The sequence below is a fragment of the Oncorhynchus gorbuscha genome, linkage group LG08 (assembly GCF_021184085.1).
Source record: "Oncorhynchus gorbuscha isolate QuinsamMale2020 ecotype Even-year linkage group LG08, OgorEven_v1.0, whole genome shotgun sequence".
NCBI lineage: Eukaryota > Metazoa > Chordata > Actinopteri > Salmoniformes > Salmonidae > Oncorhynchus > Oncorhynchus gorbuscha.
Window position 1 is genome coordinate 34,682,971 of NC_060180.1, and position 22,096 is coordinate 34,705,066.

Here is a 22,096-nt window from a genome sequence, read left to right on the forward strand (position 1 = left end):
CAGATATCTCTGATACACTCCCCCACAATTTTCATATCCATGGGAATTTGTGTAAAACAATTGCATGGAAACATCCAGCTACAGTCATTTGGAAACCATGTTCTGAAAGGTACACCTCTTTTGTCTTTGATAAATGCAATGATAAAACATTATTAGAGAACATGACATAATGTTCTTTATGGTAGGTGTAATTCTTAGACACACGCACATTGGCAGGCAGACGCCCTTGTATATAGAGATAAGAGCAAGGCACGCTGATAAGGCCTCAGGTTATTGTTGATTTGAGAAATAGCTGTCATTAACTAAACACAACAATGTGTTGATTTATATGCATAGCTTATTTATGAATCATATGATATACCAGAAAAAAAGTGATGTAATATGTGCAAATAATGGAACAAAAACCCCAAATGGTCACCCTAGTTTGATTACATTCTACACACCATGATGGATAAAAGTACCCCTGTGTCAATTACATTAATAAAATATCTAAATATATCGAAATATCAAAACATGGAAAGGAATTTAGGAGATAACTATTCAGATTAAACCACATTTGATGATTCAAATTAAAATGTGCGTGTGTGTTTGGTGGGGGGGGATCACACACACACACACACACACACACACACACACACACACACACACACACACACACACACACACACACACACACACACACACACACACACACACACACACACACACACACACACACACACACACACACACACACACATACACACACACACACACACACACACACACACAAACACAATCTCAATTCTGCTGAGATTACAATATGATTGGAATTTCAACTTTGTCCCGTGGAACAGGCTCATATGCGCATACAACAACACACATACTTAGCTACAGGAAACACTCACTGTAATCCCAGCTTGAAATATTCATCAAGGTAGCTATTGACAACTTTTGACCATTCCTGTTGGATATTTACAACTTCTTGCACCAATCTTATTGGAAAGTTGGAATAATGACCCATATCTCAAACAAGGTAAAGAAAACTATCTTGTGTGGATTTCTTTTTTTTTTGTGTGTGTTTCTTAGACAGGTGATTGAATTAGATGTGTGCTTTGTCATTCATAGTTTGAAGTGGCTTTCAATGTGAGCTTATTTCACCATAGAGCATTGTGATCATATTAAGACTTAAATTTAAAAAGCATACTCATTTGTGGGTTCTATAATGACATACGGACATAGATATTGACCTGTATTATATCAACATTTTCTCTTTGAAAGTATATTTTTGTGACTTATTTTAGTCTTCTCAACCTAGGAACGGGGGGGAGGGGGGGGGCAGGACATGCCCCACATTCTGAAATAGCATTTTTGTCCGCCCAGTTTAATTTTTTTTAACCTTTATTTAACTAGGCAAGACAGTTAAGAACAAATTCTTATTTACAATGACGGCCTTTATCATTGGAATGTGATCCAAAAATCAGGCTACGGTGCTTTAGGACCATGCCTGACGCCACCAAGTGGTCGGATAGGCTGCTTGGAGTGTTTATCCGACTGGAAAATAATAAAATAAATTAAAATAATGATTATGTCCCCCCCACTTCTAAAACCAAAGTTGCGTATATGTATTGGTGTTATGGAGTGATGTAGTCTACTCTTTATATTTATCTATAGGAAGAGTCAGGATTATTAATTGACTCTGAGTGGTCTCAGGATCCATGTTAACAAGTTTATACTTCTATAGAGGTGCCCTGATCTGTTATTTTTGTGTCTACCTGTCTATTTATTTAATGTCACATTGAGATCAAAGTCTATTTTGCAAGGGAGCACTGCATTACAAAAGCAACAAACAGAAAGTACACAATAAGGAGCTAGTGACACAATTATATCAATCAAGAAGGGAGCACAGGAAACACAAAAATACAATTATAACAAACACCCACATTCCTCTGTGTCTATGGCTCCTGTAAAGAGAATCCCTGTGTCATTTTTGCTATGTGACCCACTTATAGTCAGCAGGCAGGCTCAGAGTCTGGGACAGGCAGAGTGGTCAGGCGGGCGGAAACAGGGTCAGGACAGGCAAGGGTCAAACACCAGGAAGACAAGAAAAAGAGAGGCTGGGAAAAGACAGGAGCTGACAGGACAAACGCTGGTAAGCATGACAAACAAGACGAATTGGCACAGACAGAAAACACAGGTATAAATACCTAGAGGATAAGTGGGGAAGATGGGTGACACCTGGAAGGGGTGGAGACAAGCACAAGGACAGGTGAGACAGATCAGGGCGTGACAGTACCCCTCCCTCTGGGCGGACCCCTGGTTGACTGGGGTTCCGGTGGTGAAAGTCGGCGATGAAGTCCAGGTCCAATACCACGGGAACCTGCGGAGACTCAACCAGCAGGAATTGGATCATCTCGCTGTGGTTCCCCAACACTTGTAGGTTGACTGGGGGAGGTCTGGTGGGTGACCCGGCCTATAGAGCGCCCATCCAGCACTCTAACACCCATGGGAATGGAGAGGGGTTGAGTGGGGATACCCAGCTCAGATGCCAGGGTAACGTCCATGAGACACACATCGGTCCCCGAGTCGATGAGTACCTGGAGAGACTTGGACTGGTCGCCCCACAGCAGGGTGGCGTGGAGAGGGGGGCGAGTAAGGGGAGAAAAACAATGATCTTTCAGACCCACCAGAGTACTCACTCCAACGAATGAGCTAGGTCTCTTGAAGGGACAGGTAGACACAAAATAACCGGCAGTACTACAATACAGACAACTCTGGGTCTCAAGTCTGCGTGCACATTCGGCTGGAGACAGCCTAGCCCTGCCGAGCTGCATCGGCTCGGGAAGAGGTGAATCGGCAGTCTTCAGGCTCTGGGAGGGACTCGGGTAAGCTCGGATCCTCTCGGGGATGTAGACGCCGGGGACTTCCGGAGTTCATCAGCTGCAAGGTGGGATCCCTCAGTGAGTGATTGGGATCGGACCTCTTCTCCCTCATACGTTCCCATAGCCAACCATCGATCCGGATGGTTAAAGCAATGAGTGAGTCGAGATCCGTTGGTAGTTCTTGGGCTGCCAGCTCATCTTTTACCTCCTCTGGTAATCCATGCAGGAATGTGTCCAACAGCGCTTCAGGGTTCCAGGTACCCTCCGCTTCTAGAGTGCGGAACTCCACCGCATAGTCTGCTACACTGAAGGTGTCCTGCCGAAGCTGGAGTAACTTCCGGGCAGCCTCTCTCCCGGAAACCAGAGCTTTTAACACCTTTCTCATCTCCGCCACGAATACCTCCAGACTGAGGCAGACGGCGGATTGTTGCTCCCACACCGCCGTGGCCCAGGTGAGTGCCCAACCGGACATCAGCGTAATAATGTACGCTATCTTCGAGCGGTCCGAGGGGAACGAAGAAGGCTGCAGCTCGAAAATGAGGGAGCACTGGGAGAGAAAGGCCCGGTAGGTTCTGGAATCTCCATCATAGCGCTCCGGGGGAGGTATTGGGGGTTCCTGGGAAATCGGGGTGACAGCGCTGCTACCAGCCGGGTTACAGAGGGGCTGGGAGGTTACCGTTGTGGTCGGCTGCCTAGTAGGCCACCTAAGGAATGGCTCCCGCAATGCGTCCCAAGGCTAGGTCGTGACGTTCGGCCACGGCCTGGAACCCTTCCATCAGACCGCGAATCAACTCCTCTTGCCTACCAATGGTGGCTCCTTGGGAGGAGATGGTGTTGCGGAGCTGGTCCAAGTCTGCTGGGTCAATCATGGCCAGTTTGTACTATCAGGTATCAAGGTAAGACCCAAGTGCAGACTGTGTGAAGTAACAATGTGTATTGTAACAACAGGGGCAGGCAAACGACAGGTCAAGGCAGGCAGGGGTCGATAGGAGCAAAGGTACAGGATGGCAGCCTCAGGGTCAGGCAGAGTGGTTAGGCGGGCGGGTACAGGGTCAGGCAGAGTGGCTAGGCGGGCGGGTACAGGGTCAGGGCAGGTAATGGTCAAAAACCAGGAGGACGAATAAAAAGAGAGGCTGGGAAAGACAGGTGCTGGTAAGCTTGACAAATAAGATGAACTGGCACAGACAGACAGAAAAACAGGTATAAATACCCAGAGGATAAGTGGGGCAGATGGGCGACACCTGGAAGGGTTGGGGACAAGCACAAGGCCAGGTGAAACAGATCAGGGCGTAACACCTGGTCAGTTCATATTGTCAGAAAATACTCCTGTCTCGAGTTGTAGCCAATCAGTATGTTTCTCCTCTATAGGGAGGAATTGAATTTATAGATCTCCTGCACAACCAGTCAGATGGAACCCTCAGTTGCCATGGTAACCAGCCCTGGCAAATCACATCACCCGAGGTGAGTGACAACACCATTCCACATTCTCCTCCAGCCCTTTCCATCAGTAAAAGCACCCTAGAGATGTTGTGACATATCTGAGTTTCTCCTTGTCAGTAAGTAACTAGGACCCATAGTTTTCCTGGTATCAGGTATCAACGTAAGACCCAAGTGCAGACTGTGTGAAGTAACAATGTTGATTGTAACCGGGGCATGCATATGACAGGTCAAGGGAGGCAGAGTTCAGTAATCCAGAGGTGGAGAAAAGGTACAGGACGGCAGGTAGGCTCAGGCAAGGGTCAAAAGCCAGGAAGACGAGAAAAAGAGATTTTACATTCATACTTATGGAAAGTCAGCCACAAATATAACCAATCTGAATAGGATAATATGCTCAATCCCATGTCTTTTTTTGGTGGTCCATGTTGACCTTGTCCATCTGCCATCATCATCTTTTCCCATTGCCCAATGACAGTTATTGATTGACAGCAGAGACATATATTTATATTTCTAAATATATGACTCTCATTGACAGCTTGTGGGGAGGGGGCATCCTGTTCCCTTCACCAGAACTGCGTGCATGTTGTGTGTGTTTGAGTGATTGCATTATTCCTGAATGGTTAGTAGGTATCTGTATAGTAATCTGTTTGTGTACTGTATGTCTGATGATGTGTCTTTGGTTTTATTTTCCCTCTCTGCATGTATCTCACCCTCTCCACGCACGCACGCACGCACGCACGCACGCACGCACGCACGCACACACACACACACATACCCACACACGCACACACACACACACAACCTCCTGCAGTCTCTGAGCCAAGACGGTGGCAGTGATGATTTCCTGGATACTCTGTTAGGTGGCACTGACTCATCGTCTGCCCACACCTCCCCCATGTGGCCCTACTCCCCCAGTGACAGTGGCATCAGTGAGGATCCCAACTCTGGCTCCGATCACCTGGACAGCCGTAACCTGCCCTCCAGCCCCCCCTTCCATGCCTTCGACCAAGCCCATCTCCCTAACCTCCACTCTAACCTCACCAGGTCTGCACTGCACTGCCTGGCACCTGATGTCTCCATCGACTTAGGTAATACACACCTCTGGAGCAGATGCACAGACAGTTGAAGTCGTAAATTTACATACACTTAGGTTGGAGTCATTAAAACTAATTTTTCAACCACTCCACAAATTTCTTGTTAACAAACTATAGTTTTGGCAAGTCAGTTAGGACATCTACTGCGTGCATGACACAAGTAATTTTCCAACAATTGTTAACAGATTATTTCACTTATAATTCACTGTATCACTATTCCAGTGGGTCAGAAGTTTACATACACTAAGTTGACTGTGCCTTTAAACAGCTTGGAAAATTCCAGAAAATTATGTCATAGCTTTAGAAGCTTCTGATAAGCTAATCGACATCATTTGAGTCAATTGGAGGTGTACCTGTGGATGTATTTCAAGGCCTACCTTCAAACTCAGTGCCTCTTTGCTTAACATCACAGAAAAATCCAAAGAAATCAGCCATGACCTCAGAAAATAAATTGTAAACCTCCACAAGTCTAGTTCATCCTTGGGAGCAATTTTCAAACGCCTGAAGGTACCACGTTCATCTGTACAAACAATAGTACGCAAGTATAAACACGATTGGACCAATCAGCTGTCATATCGCTCAGGAAGGAGACACGTTCGGTCTCCTTAGAGATGAACGAACTATGGTACGAAAAGTGCAAATCAATCCCAGAACAACAGCAAAGGACCTTGTGAAGATGCTGGAAGTAACAGGTACACAAGTCATTTGGTAATACACAAGTGTTGGTATATAATTTTCAAATAGAAATATTGAAATACTTCATGCATTTCAACTCAGGTCTGTTTGGTCCAAGGTGTATTTGAAATGATGTATTTGGAAACAAATATTTGAAAATACTTAAAAATTCCTACATTTATTTGATTTGGCCACATTTTTTGAAAAATAGTCCAATACAGAGAAACAAATTATTTGTTTATTTGTTATAAATATAAATACACAAATACACATGCATTTGAATCCAGGTTAGGTCCATTCTACAGAGCTGTACTCATTAGAACAGAGCGGACAAGACCAGACACTAAATCAGACTGGGGGAAAAACAATGATAATATTATTTTCTACACAGAATATCATACAAAATGATTATCTGATGATCTTCTGAATTTCCTTTCTGATGCATTTCAGTCACATCAAACCATATTTATTTTAGATTGAAATACTGTCAAAAGTACTGTCAAACTGATTTGTAATAGACTGCTATAGCACCAATAAAAAAAGTGAACATTGTCCTTTGATTACATCACTTTGGGAAAATGTTGATATCAAAATGGGGTCGTGGGCATAAAAGTTTTGGAACCCCTCTCTTAAACCTAACCTTAACCACTCGGAATGAATGAATGAAATGAAGCTTAACCGTATCCCTAACCTTAAATGGATAGTTCACCCAAATTACAAAATGGCCAAACAGTAAGTTCAGACTTGCAGAGGAGTGAAAACAAATCAAGGAATCTTAGACAGTTCTCAAAACTCTACTTGATTGATAATACACCGGCCGATGAAAGGTCGCGCTTCAACGGTCAGCAATCAGATCTAAAAGTACATCTCCTTTTAACTGTCAACTCACACAACATCTCATTGGTCGTACAGAACTATCTGTCATGTTTGTCATTTATTATCATGTCTTGTCCCTGTGCTCCCCATTCTGTTCGTTTCCCTCTGCTGGTCTTATTGGGTTCTTTCCCTCTTTCTATCCCTCTCTCTCCTCCTCCCCCCTCTCACTCTCTCGCTCTCTCTTCTCTCTATCGTTCCGTTCCTGCTCCCAGCTGTTCCTATTCCCCTAATCATCATTTAGTCTTCCCACACCTGTTCCCGATCCTTTCCCCTGATTAGAGTCCCTATTTATTCCTTTGTGTTCCGTTCCTGTCCCGTCGGTTCCTTGTTTAGTATTCACCATGCTGTGATTGCGTTTCGCCCTGTCCTGTCGTGTTTTTGCTGTGATTGTGTATCGCCCTGTCCTGTCGTGTTTTTTGCCTTCATCAGATTTCCCTCTAGTGGTGTGGGGGCTGTGCTTTGGCAAAGTGGGTGGGGTTATATCCTTCCTGTTTGGCCCTGTCCGGGGGGTGTCCTCGGATGGGGCCACAGTGTCTCCTGACCCCTCCTGTCTCAGCCTCCAGTATTTATGCTGCAGTAGTTTATGTGTCGGGGGGCTAGGGTCAGTTTGTTTATCTGGAGTACTTCTCCTGTCCTATTCGGTGTCCTGTGTAAATCTAAGTGTGCGTTCTCTAATTCTCTCCTTCTCTCTTTCTTTCTCTCTCTCGGAGGACCTGAGCCCTAGAACCATGCCCCAGGACTACCTGACATGATGACTCCTTGCTGTCCCCAGTCCACCTGGCCATGCTGCTGCTCCAGTTTCAACTGGCCTGGGCCCTAGGACCATGTCCCAGGACTACCTGACATGAGGACTCCTTGCTGTCCCCAGTCCACCTGGCCATGCTCCTGCTCCAGTTTCAACTGTTCTGCCTTACTATTATTCAACCATGCTGGTCATTTATGAACATTTGAACATCTTGGCCACGTTCTGTTATAATCTCCACCTGGCACAGCCAGAAGAGGACTGGCCACCCCACATATGCTCTCTCTAATTCTCTCTTTCTTTCTCTCTCTCGGAGGACCTGAGCCCTAGGACCGTGCCCCAGGACTACCTGACATGATGGCTCCTTGCTGTCCCCAGTCCATCTGACTGTGCTGCTGCTCCAGTTTCAACTGTTCTGCCTTATTATTATTTGACCATGCTGGTCATTTATGAACATTTGAACATCTTGGTCATGTTCTGTTATAATCTCTACCCGGCACAGCCAGAAGAGGACTGGCCACCCCACATAGCCCGGTTCCTCTCTAGGTTTCTTCCTAGGTTTTGGCCTTTCTAGGGAGTTTTTCCTAGCCACCGTGCTTTTACACCTGCATTGTTTGCTGTTTGGGGTTTTAGGCTGGGTTTCTGTACAGCACTTTGAGATATCAGCTGATGTACGAAGGGCTATATAAATAAATTTGATTTGATTTGATCAGATGCTGCGTGTGAGCAGGTGTCTCTGTCTACTACGGCCTGCGCCTACCCGAAGCGACCTGCAGTCTGTGGCCGCTTCTCCAGTTATTCCCCTCTACAGACTAGAGGATTTCTGTTATTCCCTGTTTGGACTTAAATAAACTCTGTTTCTGTTAAGTCGCTTTTGGGTCCTCTATCACCTGCATGACAGAAGGAACCGACCAAGGAATGGACCCAGCGACTTCAGACGCTCGTTACACTGCCGTCGAGATCCAAGGAGCCATGCTCGGCAGACACGAGCAGGAATTGTCTGCTGCTCGCCATGCCGTGGAGAACCTGGCCGCTCAGGTTTCCGACCTCTCTGGACAGTTCCAGAGTCTACGTCTCGTGCCACCTGTTACTTCCTGGCCTGCCGAGCCTCCAGAACCTAGGGTTAATAACCCACCTTGCTACTCCGGGCAGCCCACTGAGTGCCGCTCCTTTCTCACGCAGTGTGAGATTGTGTTCTCTCTCCAACCCAACACATACTCTAGAGAGAGAGCTCGGGTTGCTTACGTCATTTCACTCCTTACTGGCCGGGCTCGAGAATGGGGCACAGCTATCTGGGAGGCAAGGGCTGATTGCTCTAACAAATTCCAGAACTTTAAAGAGGAGATGATTCGGGTTTTTGACCGTTCAGTTTTTGGTGGGGAGGCTTCTAGGGCCCTGGCTTCCTTATGCCAAGGTGAACGGTCCATAACGGATTATTCTATTGAGTTTCGCACTCTTGCTGCCTCTAGTGAGTGGAACGAGCCGGCGCTGCTCGCTCGTTTTCTGGAGGGACTCCACGCAGTGGTTAAGGATGAGATTCTCTCCCGGGAGGTTCCTTCAGATGTGGACTCTTTGATTGCTCTCGCCATCCGCATAGAACGACGGGTAGATCTTCGTCACCGGGCTCGTGGAAGAGAGCTCGCATCAACGGTGTTTCCCTGCTCCGCATCGCAACCATCTCCCTCCTCTGGCTTTGAGACTGAGCCCATGCAGCTGGGAGGGATTCGCATCTCGAATAAGGAGAGGGAACGGAGGATCACCAACCGCCTGTGCCTCTATTGCGGAGTTGCTGGACATTTTGTTAATTCATGTCCAGTAAAGCCAGAGCTCATCTGTAAGCGGAGGGCTACAGGTGAGCGCAACTACTCAAGTCTCTCCATCAAAGTCCTGTACTACTTTGTCGGTCCACCTACGCTGGACCGGTTCGGGTGCTACATGTAGTGCCTTGATAGACTCTGGGGCTGAGGGTTGTTTCATGGACGAAGCATGGGTTCGGAAACATGACATTCCTTTCAGAGAGTTAGAGAAGCCTACGCCCATGTTCGCCTTAGATGGTAGTCATCTTCCCAGTATCAGATTTGAGACACTACCTTTAACCCTCACAGTATCTGGTAACCACAGTGAGACTATTTCTTTTTGATTTTCCGTTCACCGTTTACACCTGTTGTTTTGGGTCATCCCTGGCTAGTATGTCATAATCCTTCTATTAATTGGTCTAGTAATTCTATCCTATCCTGGAACGTTTCTTGTCATGTGAAGTGTTTAATGTCTGCCATCCCTCCCGTTTCTTCTGTCCCTACTTCCCAGGAGGAACCTGGCGATTTGACAGGAGTGCCGGAGGAATATCATGATCTGCGCACGGTCTTCAGTCGGTCCCGAGCCAACTCCCTTCCTCCTCACCGGTCGTATGATTGTAGTATTGATCTCCTTCCGGGGACCACTCCTCCTCGAGGTAGACTATACTCTCTGTCGGCTCCCGAACGTAAGGCTCTCGAGGATTATTTGTCTGTGTCTCTTGACGCCGGTACCATAGTGCCTTCTTCTTCTCCGGCCGGGGCGGGGTTCTTTTTGTTAAGAAGAAGGACGGTACTCTGCGCCCCTGCGTGGATTATCGAGGGCTGAATGACATAACGGTTAAGAATCGTTATCCGCTTCCCCTTATGTCATCAGCCTTCGAGATTCTGCAGGGAGCCAGGTGCTTTACTAAGTTGGACCTTCGTAACGCTTACCATCTCGTGCGCATCAGAGAGGGGGACGAGTGGAAAACGGCGTTTAACACTCCGTTAGGGCATTTTGAGTACCGGGTTCTGCCGTTCGGTCTCGCCAATGCGCCAGCTGTTTTTCAGGCATTAGTTAATGATGTTCTGAGAGACATGCTGAACATTTTTGTTTTTGTCTATCTTGACGATATCCTGATTTTTTCTCCGTCACTCGAGATTCATGTTCAGCACGTTCGACGTGTTCTACAGCGCCTTTTAGAGAATTGTCTCTACGTAAAGGCTGAGAAGTGCTCTTTTCATGTCTCCTCCGTTACTTTTCTCGGTTCCGTTATTTCCGCTGAAGGCATTCAGATGGATTCCGCTAAGGTCCAAGCTGTCAGTGATTGGCCCGTTCCAAGGTCACGTGTCGAGTTGCAGCGCTTTTTAGGTTTCGCTAATTTCTATCGGCGTTTCATTCGTAATTTCGGTCAAGTTGCTGCCCCTCTCACAGCTCTTACTTCTGTCAAGACGTGTTTTAAGTGGTCCGGTTCCGCCCAGGGAGCTTTTGATCTTCTAAAAGAACGTTTTACGTCCGCTCCTATCCTCGTTACTCCTGACGTCACTAGACAATTCATTGTCGAGGTTGACGCTTCAGAGGTAGGCGTGGGAGCCATTCTATCCCAGCGCTTCCAGTCTGACGATAAGGTTCATCCTTGCGCTTATTTTTCTCATCGCCTGTCGCCATCTGAGCGCAACTATGATGTGGGTAACCGTGAACTGCTCGCCATCCGCTTAGCCCTAGGCGAATGGCGACAGTGGTTGGAGGGGGCGACCGTTCCTTTTGTCATTTGGACAGACCATAAGAACCTTGAGTACATCCGTTCTGCCAAACGACTTAATGCCCGTCAAGCTCGTTGGGCGTTGTTTTTCGCTCGTTTCGAGTTTGTGATTTCTTACCGTCCGGGTAGCAAGAACACCAAGCCTGATGCCTTATCCCGTCTGTTTAGTTCTTCTGTGGCTTCTACTGATCCCGAGGGGATTCTTCCTTATGGGCGTGTTGTCGGGTTAACAGTCTGGGGAATTGAAAGACAGGTTAAGCAAGCACTCACGCACACTGCGTCGCCGCGCGCTTGTCCTAGTAACCTCCTTTTCGTTCCTGTTTCCACTCGTCTGGCTGTTCTTCAGTGGGCTCACTCTGCCAAGTTAGCTGGTCATCCCGGTGTTCGAGGCACTCTTGCGTCTATTCGCCAGCGCTTTTGGTGGCCGACTCAGGAGCGTGACACGCGCCGTTTCGTGGCTGCTTGTTCGGACTGCGCGCAGACTAAGTCGGGTAACTCTCCTCCTGCCGGTCGTCTCAGACCGCTCCCCATTCCTTCTCGACCATGGTCTCACATTGCCTTAGACTTCATTACCGGTCTGCCTTTGTCTGCGGGGAAGACTGTGATTCTGACGGTTGTCGATAGGTTCTCTAAGGCGGCACATTTCATTCCCCTCGCTAAACTTCCTTCCGCTAAGGAGACGGCACAAATCATTATTGAGAATGTATTCAGAATTCATGGCCTCCCGTTAGACGCCGTTTCAGACAGAGGCCCGCAATTCACGTCACAGTTTTGGAGGGAGTTCTGTCGTTTGATTGGTGCGTCCGTCAGTCTCTCTTCCGGGTTTCATCCCCAGTCTAACGGTCAAGCAGAGAGGGCCAATCAGACGATTGGTCGCATACTACGCAGCCTTTCTTTCAGAAACCCTGCGTCTTGGGCAGAACAGCTCCCCTGGGCAGAATACGCTCACAATTCGCTTCCTTCGTCTGCTACCGGGTTATCTCCGTTTCAGAGTAGTCTGGGTTACCAGCCTCCTCTGTTCTCATCCCAGCTTGCCGAGTCCAGCGTTCCCTCCGCTCAAGCGTTTGTCCAACGTTGTGAGCGCACCTGGAGGAGGGTGAGGTCTGCACTTTGCCGTTACAGGGCACAGACGGTGAGAGCCGCCAATAAACGCAGGATTAAGAGTCCAAGGTATTGTTGCGGCCAGAGAGTGTGGCTTTCCACTCGCAACCTTCCTCTTACGACAGCTTCTCGTAAGTTGACTCCGCGGTTCATTGGTCCGTTCCGTGTCTCCCAGGTCGTCAATCCTGTCGCTGTGCGACTGCTTCTTCCGCGAAATCTTCGTCGCGTCCATCCTGTCTTCCATGTCTCCTGTGTTAAGCCCTTTCTTCGCACCCCCGTTCGTCTTCCCTCCTCCCCTCCCGTCCTTGTCGAGAGCGCACCTATTTACAAGGTACATAAGATCATGGACATGCGTTCTCGGGGACGGGGTCACCAATACTTAGTGGATTGGGAGGGTTACGGTCCTGAGGAGAGGAGTTGGGTTCCGTCTCGGGACGTGCTGGACCGTTCACTCATCGATGATTTCCTCCGTTGCCGCCAGGATTCCTCCTCGAGTGCGCCAGGAGGCGCTCGGTGAGTGGGGGGGTACTGTCATGTTTGTCATTTATTATCATGTCTTGTCCCTGTGCTCCCCATTCTGTTCGTTTCCCTCTGCTGGTCTTATTGGGTTCTTTCCCTCTTTCTATCCCTCTCTCTCCTCCTCCCCTCTCACTCTCTCGCTCTCTCTTCTCTCTATCGTTCCGTTCCTGCTCCCAGCTGTTCCTATTCCCCTAATCATCATTTAGTCTTCCCACACCTGTTCCCGATCCTTTCCCCTGATTAGAGTCCCTATTTATTCCTTTGTGTTCCGTTCCTGTCCCGTCGGTTCCTTGTTTAGTATTCACCATGCTGTGATTGCGTTTCGCCCTGTCCTGTCGTGTTTTTGCTGTGATTGTGTATCGCCCTGTCCTGTCGTGTTTTTTGCCTTCATCAGATGCTGCGTGTGAGCAGGTGTCTCTGTCTACTACGGCCTGCGCCTACCCGAAGCGACCTGCAGTCTGTGGCCGCTTCTCCAGTTATTCCCCTCTACAGACTAGAGGATTTCTGTTATTCCCTGTTTGGACTTAAATAAACTCTGTTTCTGTTAAGTCGCTTTTGGGTCCTCTATCACCTGCATGACACTATCTATACATTCTCATTGGTGAATGTGACCATCTCATGACCATCTTGTAACGCTTGTAATGCCAGGGTAGTGGGTTCGATCCCCGGGACCACCCATACGTAGAATGTATGCACACATGTATGCACACATGACTGTAAGTCGCTTTGGATAAAAGCGTCTGCTAAATGGCATATAAATGGCATATATATATATATATATATATATATATATATATCTTGTGACAGGCATACTGCATCCCCGTGATAATGTCTCCCACCGCTCAGGCCTTCTTAACAAGTTGGGTGTTAAGTAGATCAGAGCTAGCTGTTGGTGCCTGTGGGAGAGCCATTGGATTTGACCAAATATTACAGATTTCCCCGACACATAGTAACGTTAGTAAATAGAATAATGGAATGGAATAGAATAAAATAGAACACAATCTTGTAACTGTTTTGAGCCCTCAGTAAATCTGGTCCTACGTCTCTCTGTCTCCTCAGATGGATGGGAGTCTGGCCTCTTCCAAGAGAGCAATGGGGATACCCACAACTCCCAGCTGCCCTCTGGTTACCATCTCACTGTCAAGGACCTGCTGCTGTCTGGAATAAGAGAGACGGTGAGTCAGAGGGACAGGGGAGTGGAGGCCACGCCATATTGCTTTCATCTACGGTACGAAATCCATTCAGAACTGTTCAAGACTGGAGCTGTAGGTCTAGGTTCTAGGGGAGGAGGCGAGAGACAGAGAGACCCAGATTGACACAGACAAATAGACACACAGACAGAGATGGGCAGAAAATAGGACATAAACACAGTATAGGTTTTGAGTGACAAAACTGATGTGTGCGCATCTTCGGGGGGCAAAACAGACGGGGTTGGTTTAGATTATTGATAACATGTATTATTGATAACATGTAAACTATATTTCATCTTCAAATGTTTATTAAAAACATAAATACATTTGGACAATAAGCACTTATTGTCTCTAATACGTTAGAGTTGGTAGTTTAGCTCCAGTTGAAGTCTGAAGTTTACATACACCTTAGCCAAATACATTTAAATTAAATTTTTCAATTCCTGACATTAAATCCTACTAAAATATTCCCTGTCTTAGGTCAGGTAAGATCACCACTTTATTTTAAGAATGTGAAATGTCAGAATAATAGTAGAGAGAATGATTTATTTCAGCTTTTATTTCTTTCATCACATTCCCAGTGGGTCAGAAGTTTACATACACTCAATTAGTATTTGGTAGCATTGCCTTTAAATTGTTTAACTTGGGTCAAACATTTCAGGTAGCCTTCCACATGCTTCCCACAATAAGTTGGGTGAATTTTGGCCCATTCCTCCTGACAGAGCTGGTGTAACTGAGTCAGGTTTGTAGGCCTCCAGGCTCGCACACGCCTTTTCAGATCTGCCCACAAATTTTCTATAGGATTGAGGTCAGGGCTTTGTGATGGCCACTCCAATACCTTGACTTTGTTGTCCTTAAGTCATTTTGCCACAACTTTGGAAGTATGCTTGGGGTCATTGTCCATTTGGAAGACCCATTTGCGACCAAGACTTAACTTCCTGTCTGATGTCTTGAGATGTTGCTTCAATATATCCACGTAATTTTCCTCCCTCATGAGACCATCTATTTTGTGAAGTGCACCAGTCCCTCCTGCAGCAAAGCACCCCCACAACATGATGCTGTCTCCCCCGTGTGTCACGCCCGTCATTCAAGGAAGACCAAGGTGCAGCGTGGTGAGCGTACAACAACAAAACAAGAAATAACAAAAACAACCATGAAGCTTACAAGGGCTATAGTGCCCCTAACAAAAGACAACTTCCCACAATGACAGAAGGGAAAAAGGCTGCCTAAGTATGAATCCCAATCAGAGACAATGATAGACAGCTGTCCCTGATTGAGAACCATACCTGGCCAAAACATACAAAAACATAGAAAAGAGAACATAGAATGCCAAACCCAAATCACACCCTGACCAAACCAAATAGAGACATAAAAAGGCTCTCTAAGGTCAGGGCTTGACACTGTGCTTCACGGTTGGGATGGTGTTCTTCGGGTTGCAAGCCTCCCCCTTTTTCCTCCAAACATAACGATGGTGATTATGGCCAAATAGTTATATTTTTGTTTCATCAGACCAGAGGACATTTATCCAAAAAGTATGATCTTTGTCCCCATGTGTAGTTGCAAACCGTAGTCTGGCTTTTTATGGCGGTTTTGGAGCAGTGGCTTCTTCCTTGCTGAGCGGCCTTTCAGGTTATGTTGATATAGGACTTGTTTTACTGTGTATATAGATATGTTTGTACCTGTTACCTCCAGCATCCCCACAAGATCCTTTGCTGTTGTTCTGGGATTGATTAGCACTTTTTGCACCAAAGTACGTTCATCTCTAGGAGACAGAACGTGTCTCCTTCCTGAGCGGTATGATGGCTGAAGCTTCCAAAGCCATTTCTGGAATTTTCCAAGCTGTTTAACCTCTTGCTCCTACCCGACACGCAGGCGTCCCATCTAAACATCTGGAAATGCAAATGCGCTACGCTAAATGCTAATAGCACTCGTTAAAACTCAAACGTTCATTAAAATACACATGCAGGGTACTGAATTAAAGCTACACTCGTTGTGAATCCAGGAAACTAGTCAGATTTTTCAAATGCTTTTCGGCGAAAGCATGAGAAGCTATTATCTGATAGCATGTAACACCCCAAAAGACCCGCAGGGGACGTAAACAAAATAATTAGCATAGTCGGCGCTACACAAAACGCACAAATAAAATATAAAACATTCATTACCTTTGACCATCTTCTTTGTTGGCACTCCTAGATGTCCCATAAACATCACCGTTGGGTCTTTTTTTTCGATTAAATCGGTCCATATATAGCCTAGATATCGATCTATGAAGACTGTGTGATCAAGGAAAAAAATAGCGTTTTATAACGTAACGTCATTTTTTTAAAATTAAAAAAGTCGACGATAAACTTTCACAAAACACTTCGAAATACTTTTGTAATGCAACTTTAGGTATTAGTAAACGTTAATAAGCGATCAAATTGATCACGAGGCGATGTATATTCTATAGCTGTACGTCTGGAAATAATGTCCGGGTAAATCTCAACCAAAATATCCGGTCGGAGACCGGAAGAAATGTATTGCAACCTCAGCCCCATTTAATGTGGTTCACCTTTATCAATGGGTTCAAGTGGCGCATGGATATATTTTCCCATTTTCAGTGATCAGATTTTCCTGCACTTTTCGAAGAAACGCACGTTCTGTTATAGTCACAGCCGTGATTTAACCAGTTTTATAAACGTCTGTGTGTTCTCTATCCACACATACTAATCATATGCATATACTATATTCCTGGCATGAGTAGCAGGGCGCTGAAATGTTGCGCGATTTTTAACAGAATGTTTGAAAAAGTAGGGGGTAGGAGTAACAGGTTAAAGGCACAGTCAACTTAGTGTATGCAAACTTTGTACCCACTGGAATAGTGATACATTGAATTATAAGTGAAATAATCTGTCTGTAAACAATTGTTGGAAAAATTATCTGTGTCATGAACAAAGTAGATGTCCTAACCGACTTGCCAAAACTATAGATTGTTAACAAGAAATGTGTGGAGTGATTGAAAAATTTGTTTTAATGAATCCAACCTAAGTGTATGTAAACTTCCGACTTCAACTGTATGTATCAATTATGAGCCAAATTATCATAGACATGGTATAAGTCAAAACACCTCAAAACAAGACATGGTATCAAGAACAAGATTCAACTAGCTGAAACAAGCCACTCCCCATATGGCAGCTTCTCACTGTTGCTAGCTATCTGACCGTTCGTAATCATAACAACACAGGTCCTTCTACCCCTGCAATGCGTGCACATCATTTTCGGGATGTTGTCAGACAACCCGTTTATGTGACTGTCTGAAGCCTTGCAGTAATCGTTGTGTCTTCCTATTCTCCTGTGACTCCCAGAATTCCCTGCAGGAGGTGGTCCTTAACGAGGATGAGAAAAAACTGCTGGCTAAAGAGGGTGTCCACCTGCCCAGCCAACTGCCCTTTACTAAGGTAGGCTACCACTGGCCCTAATGTCCCCCTGGCCAGCCAACTGCCTTTTACTAAGGTAGGCTACCACTGGCCCTAATGTTCACCTGGCCAGCCAACCATCCCTGTTTGTTACAATTTAACTTAAAAAAACTTTTGTACTCTTTCACTTTAACCAACTTTAATCATCTATGTCTTCATTCGCTCACTCTCTCTGCTGTCTGACTATGTTCTCCTGGATCAGTACGAGGAGAGGGTCCTGAAGAAGATCCGCAGGAAGATCCGCAACAAGCAGTCGGCCCAGGAGAGCAGGAAGAAGAAGAGGGAGTACGTAGATGGTCTGGAGGGCAGGTATGGACCAAAAGCAATGTAGCCCAGTTGGTGGTCCAATGCACCAGTAATTATCCAATCAAATGTTATTTATCACATCCGCCAAATACAACAGGAGTAGACTTTACCGTGAAATGCTTACTTACAAGTGCTTAATCAACAATACAGAATTTTCTAAGTAAGAAAATATTTGCTAATAAAATAAAGAAGAATGTAATAAAATAAGTAAATAAATGTAACACAAGAAAATAACAATAATGAGGCTATATACAACAGGGCGTACCGATACTGAGTCAATGTGAGGGGGTACAGGTTAGTCAAGGTAATTGAGGTTAATATGTACATGTAGGTAGGGGTAAAACTAGCATAGAGTAAGTAGGGGTAAAATGACTAGCATAGATAATAAACAGCGAGTAGCAGCACCGTAAAAAAGGGGTCATTGTTAAGCAGTCTTATGGCTTTGGGTAGAACCTGTCAATTAAGGAGCCTTTTGGACCTAGACTTGGCGCTCCGGTACCGCTTGCCATGAGGTAGCAGAGAGAACAGTCTATGACTGGCTGGAGTCTTTGAACATTTTTAGGGCCTTCCTCTGACACCGCATGGTGTAGAGGTCCTGGATGGCATGGATGGATGGCTTGTCCCCAGTGATGTACTGGGCCGTACACACTACCCTCTGTAGCACCTTGCAGTCAGATGATGAGCAGTTGCCATACTAAGTGGTGATGCAACCAGGATGCTCTCAAATGTGCAGCTGTAGAACTTTTTGAGGATCTGAGGACCCATACCAGATATTTTCAGTCTCCTGGGGGGGAATAGGAGTTGTTGTGCCATCTTCACGACTGTCTTGGTGTGATGGACCATGATAGTTTGTTGGTGATGTGTACACCAGGGAACTTGAAGCTCTCGACCTGCTCCACTACAGCCCTCTTGATGTGAATGGGGGCATGCTCGGCCCTCCTTTTCCTGTAGTCCAAGATCAGCTCCTTTGTCTTGCTCACGTTGAGGAAGAGGTTGTTGTCCTGGCACCACACTGCCAGGTCTCTGACCTCCTCCCTATAGGCTGTCTCATCGATGTCGGTGATCAGGCCTACCACCATTGTGTTGTCGGCAAACGTAATGATGTTGTTGGAGTCGTGTGAGGCCACGTAGTCATGGGTGAACAGCGAGTACAAGAGGGGACTAAGCACACACTCGATGGGCCCCCGTGTTTTTTATCAGCATGGCAGATGTGTTGTTGCCTACCCTTATCACCTGGGGGCGGCACGTCAGGAAGTCCAGGATCCAGTTGCAGAGGGAGGTGTTTAGTACAAAGGTCCTTAGCTTAGTGATGTGCTTTGAGGGCACTATGGTGTTGAACGCTGATCTGTAGTCAACGAACAGCATTCTTTCGTAGGTGTCACTTTTGTCCAGGTGGAAAAGGGCAGTGTATCCAAATTGTAGTGGGTCTAGGGTTTCTGGGATGATTGTGTTGATGTGAGCCATGACCAGCCTTTTAAAGCACTTCATGGCTACAGACGTGAGTGCTACAGGGCGGTGGTCATTTAGGCAGGTTACCTTGGCATTCTTTGGCACAGGGACTATGGCGGTCTGCTTGAAACATGTAGGTATTACAGACTCGGTCAGTGAGAGTTTGAAAATGTCAGTGAAGACACTTGTCAGTTGGTCAGCGCATGCTCTGAGTACGCGTCTTGGTAATCCGTCTGACCCTGCGGCCTTGTGAATGTTTACCTGTTTAAAGGTCTTACTCACATTGAATACGGAGAGCGTGATCACACAGTTGTCCGGAACAGCTGGCTCTCTCATTCATGGTTCAGTTTTGCTTGCCTCGAAGCGAGCATAGAAGGCATTTAGCTCGTCTGGTAGGCTTGCGTTACTGGGCAGCTCGTGGCTGTGTTTCCCTTTGTAATCCGTAATAGTTTGCCAGCCCTGCCACATCCGACGAGCATCAGAGCCAGTAGTAAGATTCAATCTTAGTCCTGTATTGACACTTTGCCTGTTTGATGGTTTGCAGGAGGGCATAGCGGGATTTCTTATAAGCGTCCAGAATAGTGTCATGCTCCTTGAAAGCGGCAGCTCTAGCCTTTAGCTCAGTGCGAACGTTACCTGTTGTCCATGGCTTCTGGTTGGGCAATGTACGTACGGTCACTGGTACTTCCTGCTTGATTTTTTGCTTGTACGCAGGAATCAGGAGGATAAAATTACGGTTGGATTTGCCAAATAGAGGCCATGGGAGAGCTAATGGAGTTAAGGTGGTCTAAAGTTTTTTTCCCCGTTGGTTGCACGTGACATGCTGGTAGAAATGAGGTTAAACGGATTTAAGTTTTCCTGCATTAAAGTCCTCGGGCCATTAGGAGCGCCGCTTCTGGGTTAGCATTGTCTTGCGGTATTGTAATGTATAAAAAGTTTGTGAACTGATGGAGTGTCTCTCTCTGCCCTGGCAGGATGGATGCCTGTAGTAAACACAACCTGGCGCTACAGAGGAAAGTCCATCAACTGGAGGAAACCAACACGTAAGGCATTAAACAGCTTGTTTACAAGGGAGACCTGTTCAAGGCTCCTCCCCTTAACTCTTCCTCCTTCCTTCCTCTTCTCTTCTTCCCCTTTGCCTCTACTCTCTCCTTCTTTCCTTCCTCCCCTACAATCTCCTTCCTTCTTTCCTGTCTTGAATGGAATGCTTTGAATCATCTCTATTTGACTATACAGCTCATTATCCTCTCTCGTGTCTCTTCATGTACTGAATCCTCTCTGTGTGTGGTACTGCAGTTCTCTGTTGGAGCAGCTGGCCAGGCTACACATTCTTCTACCTAATGGCTCCAGTAAGACTGCCCAGAAAGCGACCTGCATCCTGGTATGGAATATACACAAAGAGTAGGATCACATAAGAAATAGGTCACTGCGGTGGTTGCTGGGCTGTTACCATGTCTGTGATTGAATACTCAGGCCTTGTGATTGAATACTTAGATCCACAGTTGAACACTATATAAATAGAATGGGTCGAGCAGCAGTTCATGCTCTCCCTCCCTCTCTTTTTCTCTATAGGTGCTGCTTCTCTCTTTCTCTCTCCTCCTCTCTCCCAGTCTGCTGCCTGACCCACACAACCATGTCAGCCAGGAGGGAGACTTCAGCAAGGATAGGGGTTAGTGTGAAAATACACACACACACAGACACACACACACAGACCTATGCGTGCACACATGCCTTACTATCTGACTATACGGCTCACCTCTCTCTTTCGCTCTGTCTCAGAGAGATCTCGTTCCCTGCTGGCGGTGGTGGACACAGAGATATCACCCCCATCTGTCTTCTCAGTGGCTGGGTGGGTGGAGGCCCTGTCAACCCTGGTGGGGAAGCTCCGACTCAGGCCAGAGTACGCCGACTCAGACCCCCAAACCAACCACAACCATGACCACAACTATGACTACAACCACAGCCTCTGACTACACTTTTGCAAATGCAATCTCAACCACGCAGATACGGAGCTCCTTCCTAACCAACACCACTGACTTCCTACTCAATCACTAGGCTACTGTAGCACCACCAGCTCTAATACACTTGATTCAGCAAATTAAGGTATTGATCAGTGAGTGATGAGTTAAAATACATTGTTAGCTCCCCAGGACCAGGGTTGGTGGCCACTGCCTTAGAGAACCGTACTGCTATGTATTAAACAGTTGATGGGATCAACTGAGCCTCTGTACCCAACCTGAAATCAGAGTAGGACATTTTACAAAAATGTGTGTACCTCCATTTAGTATGATATGTAATGTTACGTTACATAACAGATCATACTAAATGGAGGGACACAAAGAAATGTCCCAAATCATATGAATTGCCCTGAGGCTAGGTTGCTGAACCCTAATAGGTGGGGTAATGCATTATAGATATCATGTAATATATTGATTTACTGAATAATGTGGCTATTGAACAATATTCACCTACTTGGTTTTTTACTTACTTGACTTACTATATTTTCATAGAATTTCTTATTTAAGTTTCATTGACAAACTCAATAAAAAAGTATTATTAAAAATGATTCCCTTACACTGCATCAGTCTGTAGGACATGTTTGTTTTCCATGTAGTCATGGGAAAGGTGTAAATGTAGTTATTTTATATTTGTGTATTTGTTTACGAAGCAGAGCTGTGATTTGCCTAATGTCCCTATAATACAGACAAGCAGAGAAAAACAATGTGATTGACAGGGATAACTTGGGTGCTTCTCAGTGTGTTTTTTATTTAATTACATTTTTTATTTCACCTTTATTTAACCAGGGAGGCTAGTTGAGAACAAGTTCTCATTTGCAACTGCGACCTGGCCAAG

At 46.1% G+C, this 22,096-nt stretch overlaps 1 protein-coding gene across 1 annotated transcript; it reads left to right on the top strand.

The window, feature by feature from the left end:
- The first annotated feature begins 805 nt into the window (after positions 1-805).
- LOC124041530 (cyclic AMP-responsive element-binding protein 3-like protein 3-B) lies at positions 806-21,822 on the top strand. The gene is made up of 10 exons (XM_046359227.1): positions 806-1,015; positions 4,230-4,322; positions 5,110-5,386; positions 13,903-14,018; positions 17,378-17,470; positions 17,691-17,797; positions 20,218-20,286; positions 20,540-20,624; positions 20,816-20,912; positions 21,023-21,822. The coding sequence occupies exons 1-10, from the start codon at positions 995-997 to the stop codon at positions 21,211-21,213; spliced, it is 1,149 nt and encodes a 382-aa protein (XP_046215183.1). The 5' UTR covers positions 806-994; the 3' UTR covers positions 21,214-21,822.
- The last annotated feature ends 274 nt before the right edge of the window (positions 21,823-22,096 follow it).

Bases quoted from the DNA above. Each gene is read 5' to 3' on its own strand.
- LOC124041530 (XM_046359227.1), top strand. From the start codon at position 995: ATGACCCATATCTCAAACAAG. The intron at 5,387-13,902 runs GTAATACACACC...CTGTCTCCTCAG, and splicing joins TGATGTCTCCATCGACTTAG to ATGGATGGGAGTCTGGCCTC. The intron at 20,625-20,815 runs GTATGGAATATA...TTTTCTCTATAG, and splicing joins AGAAAGCGACCTGCATCCTG to GTGCTGCTTCTCTCTTTCTC.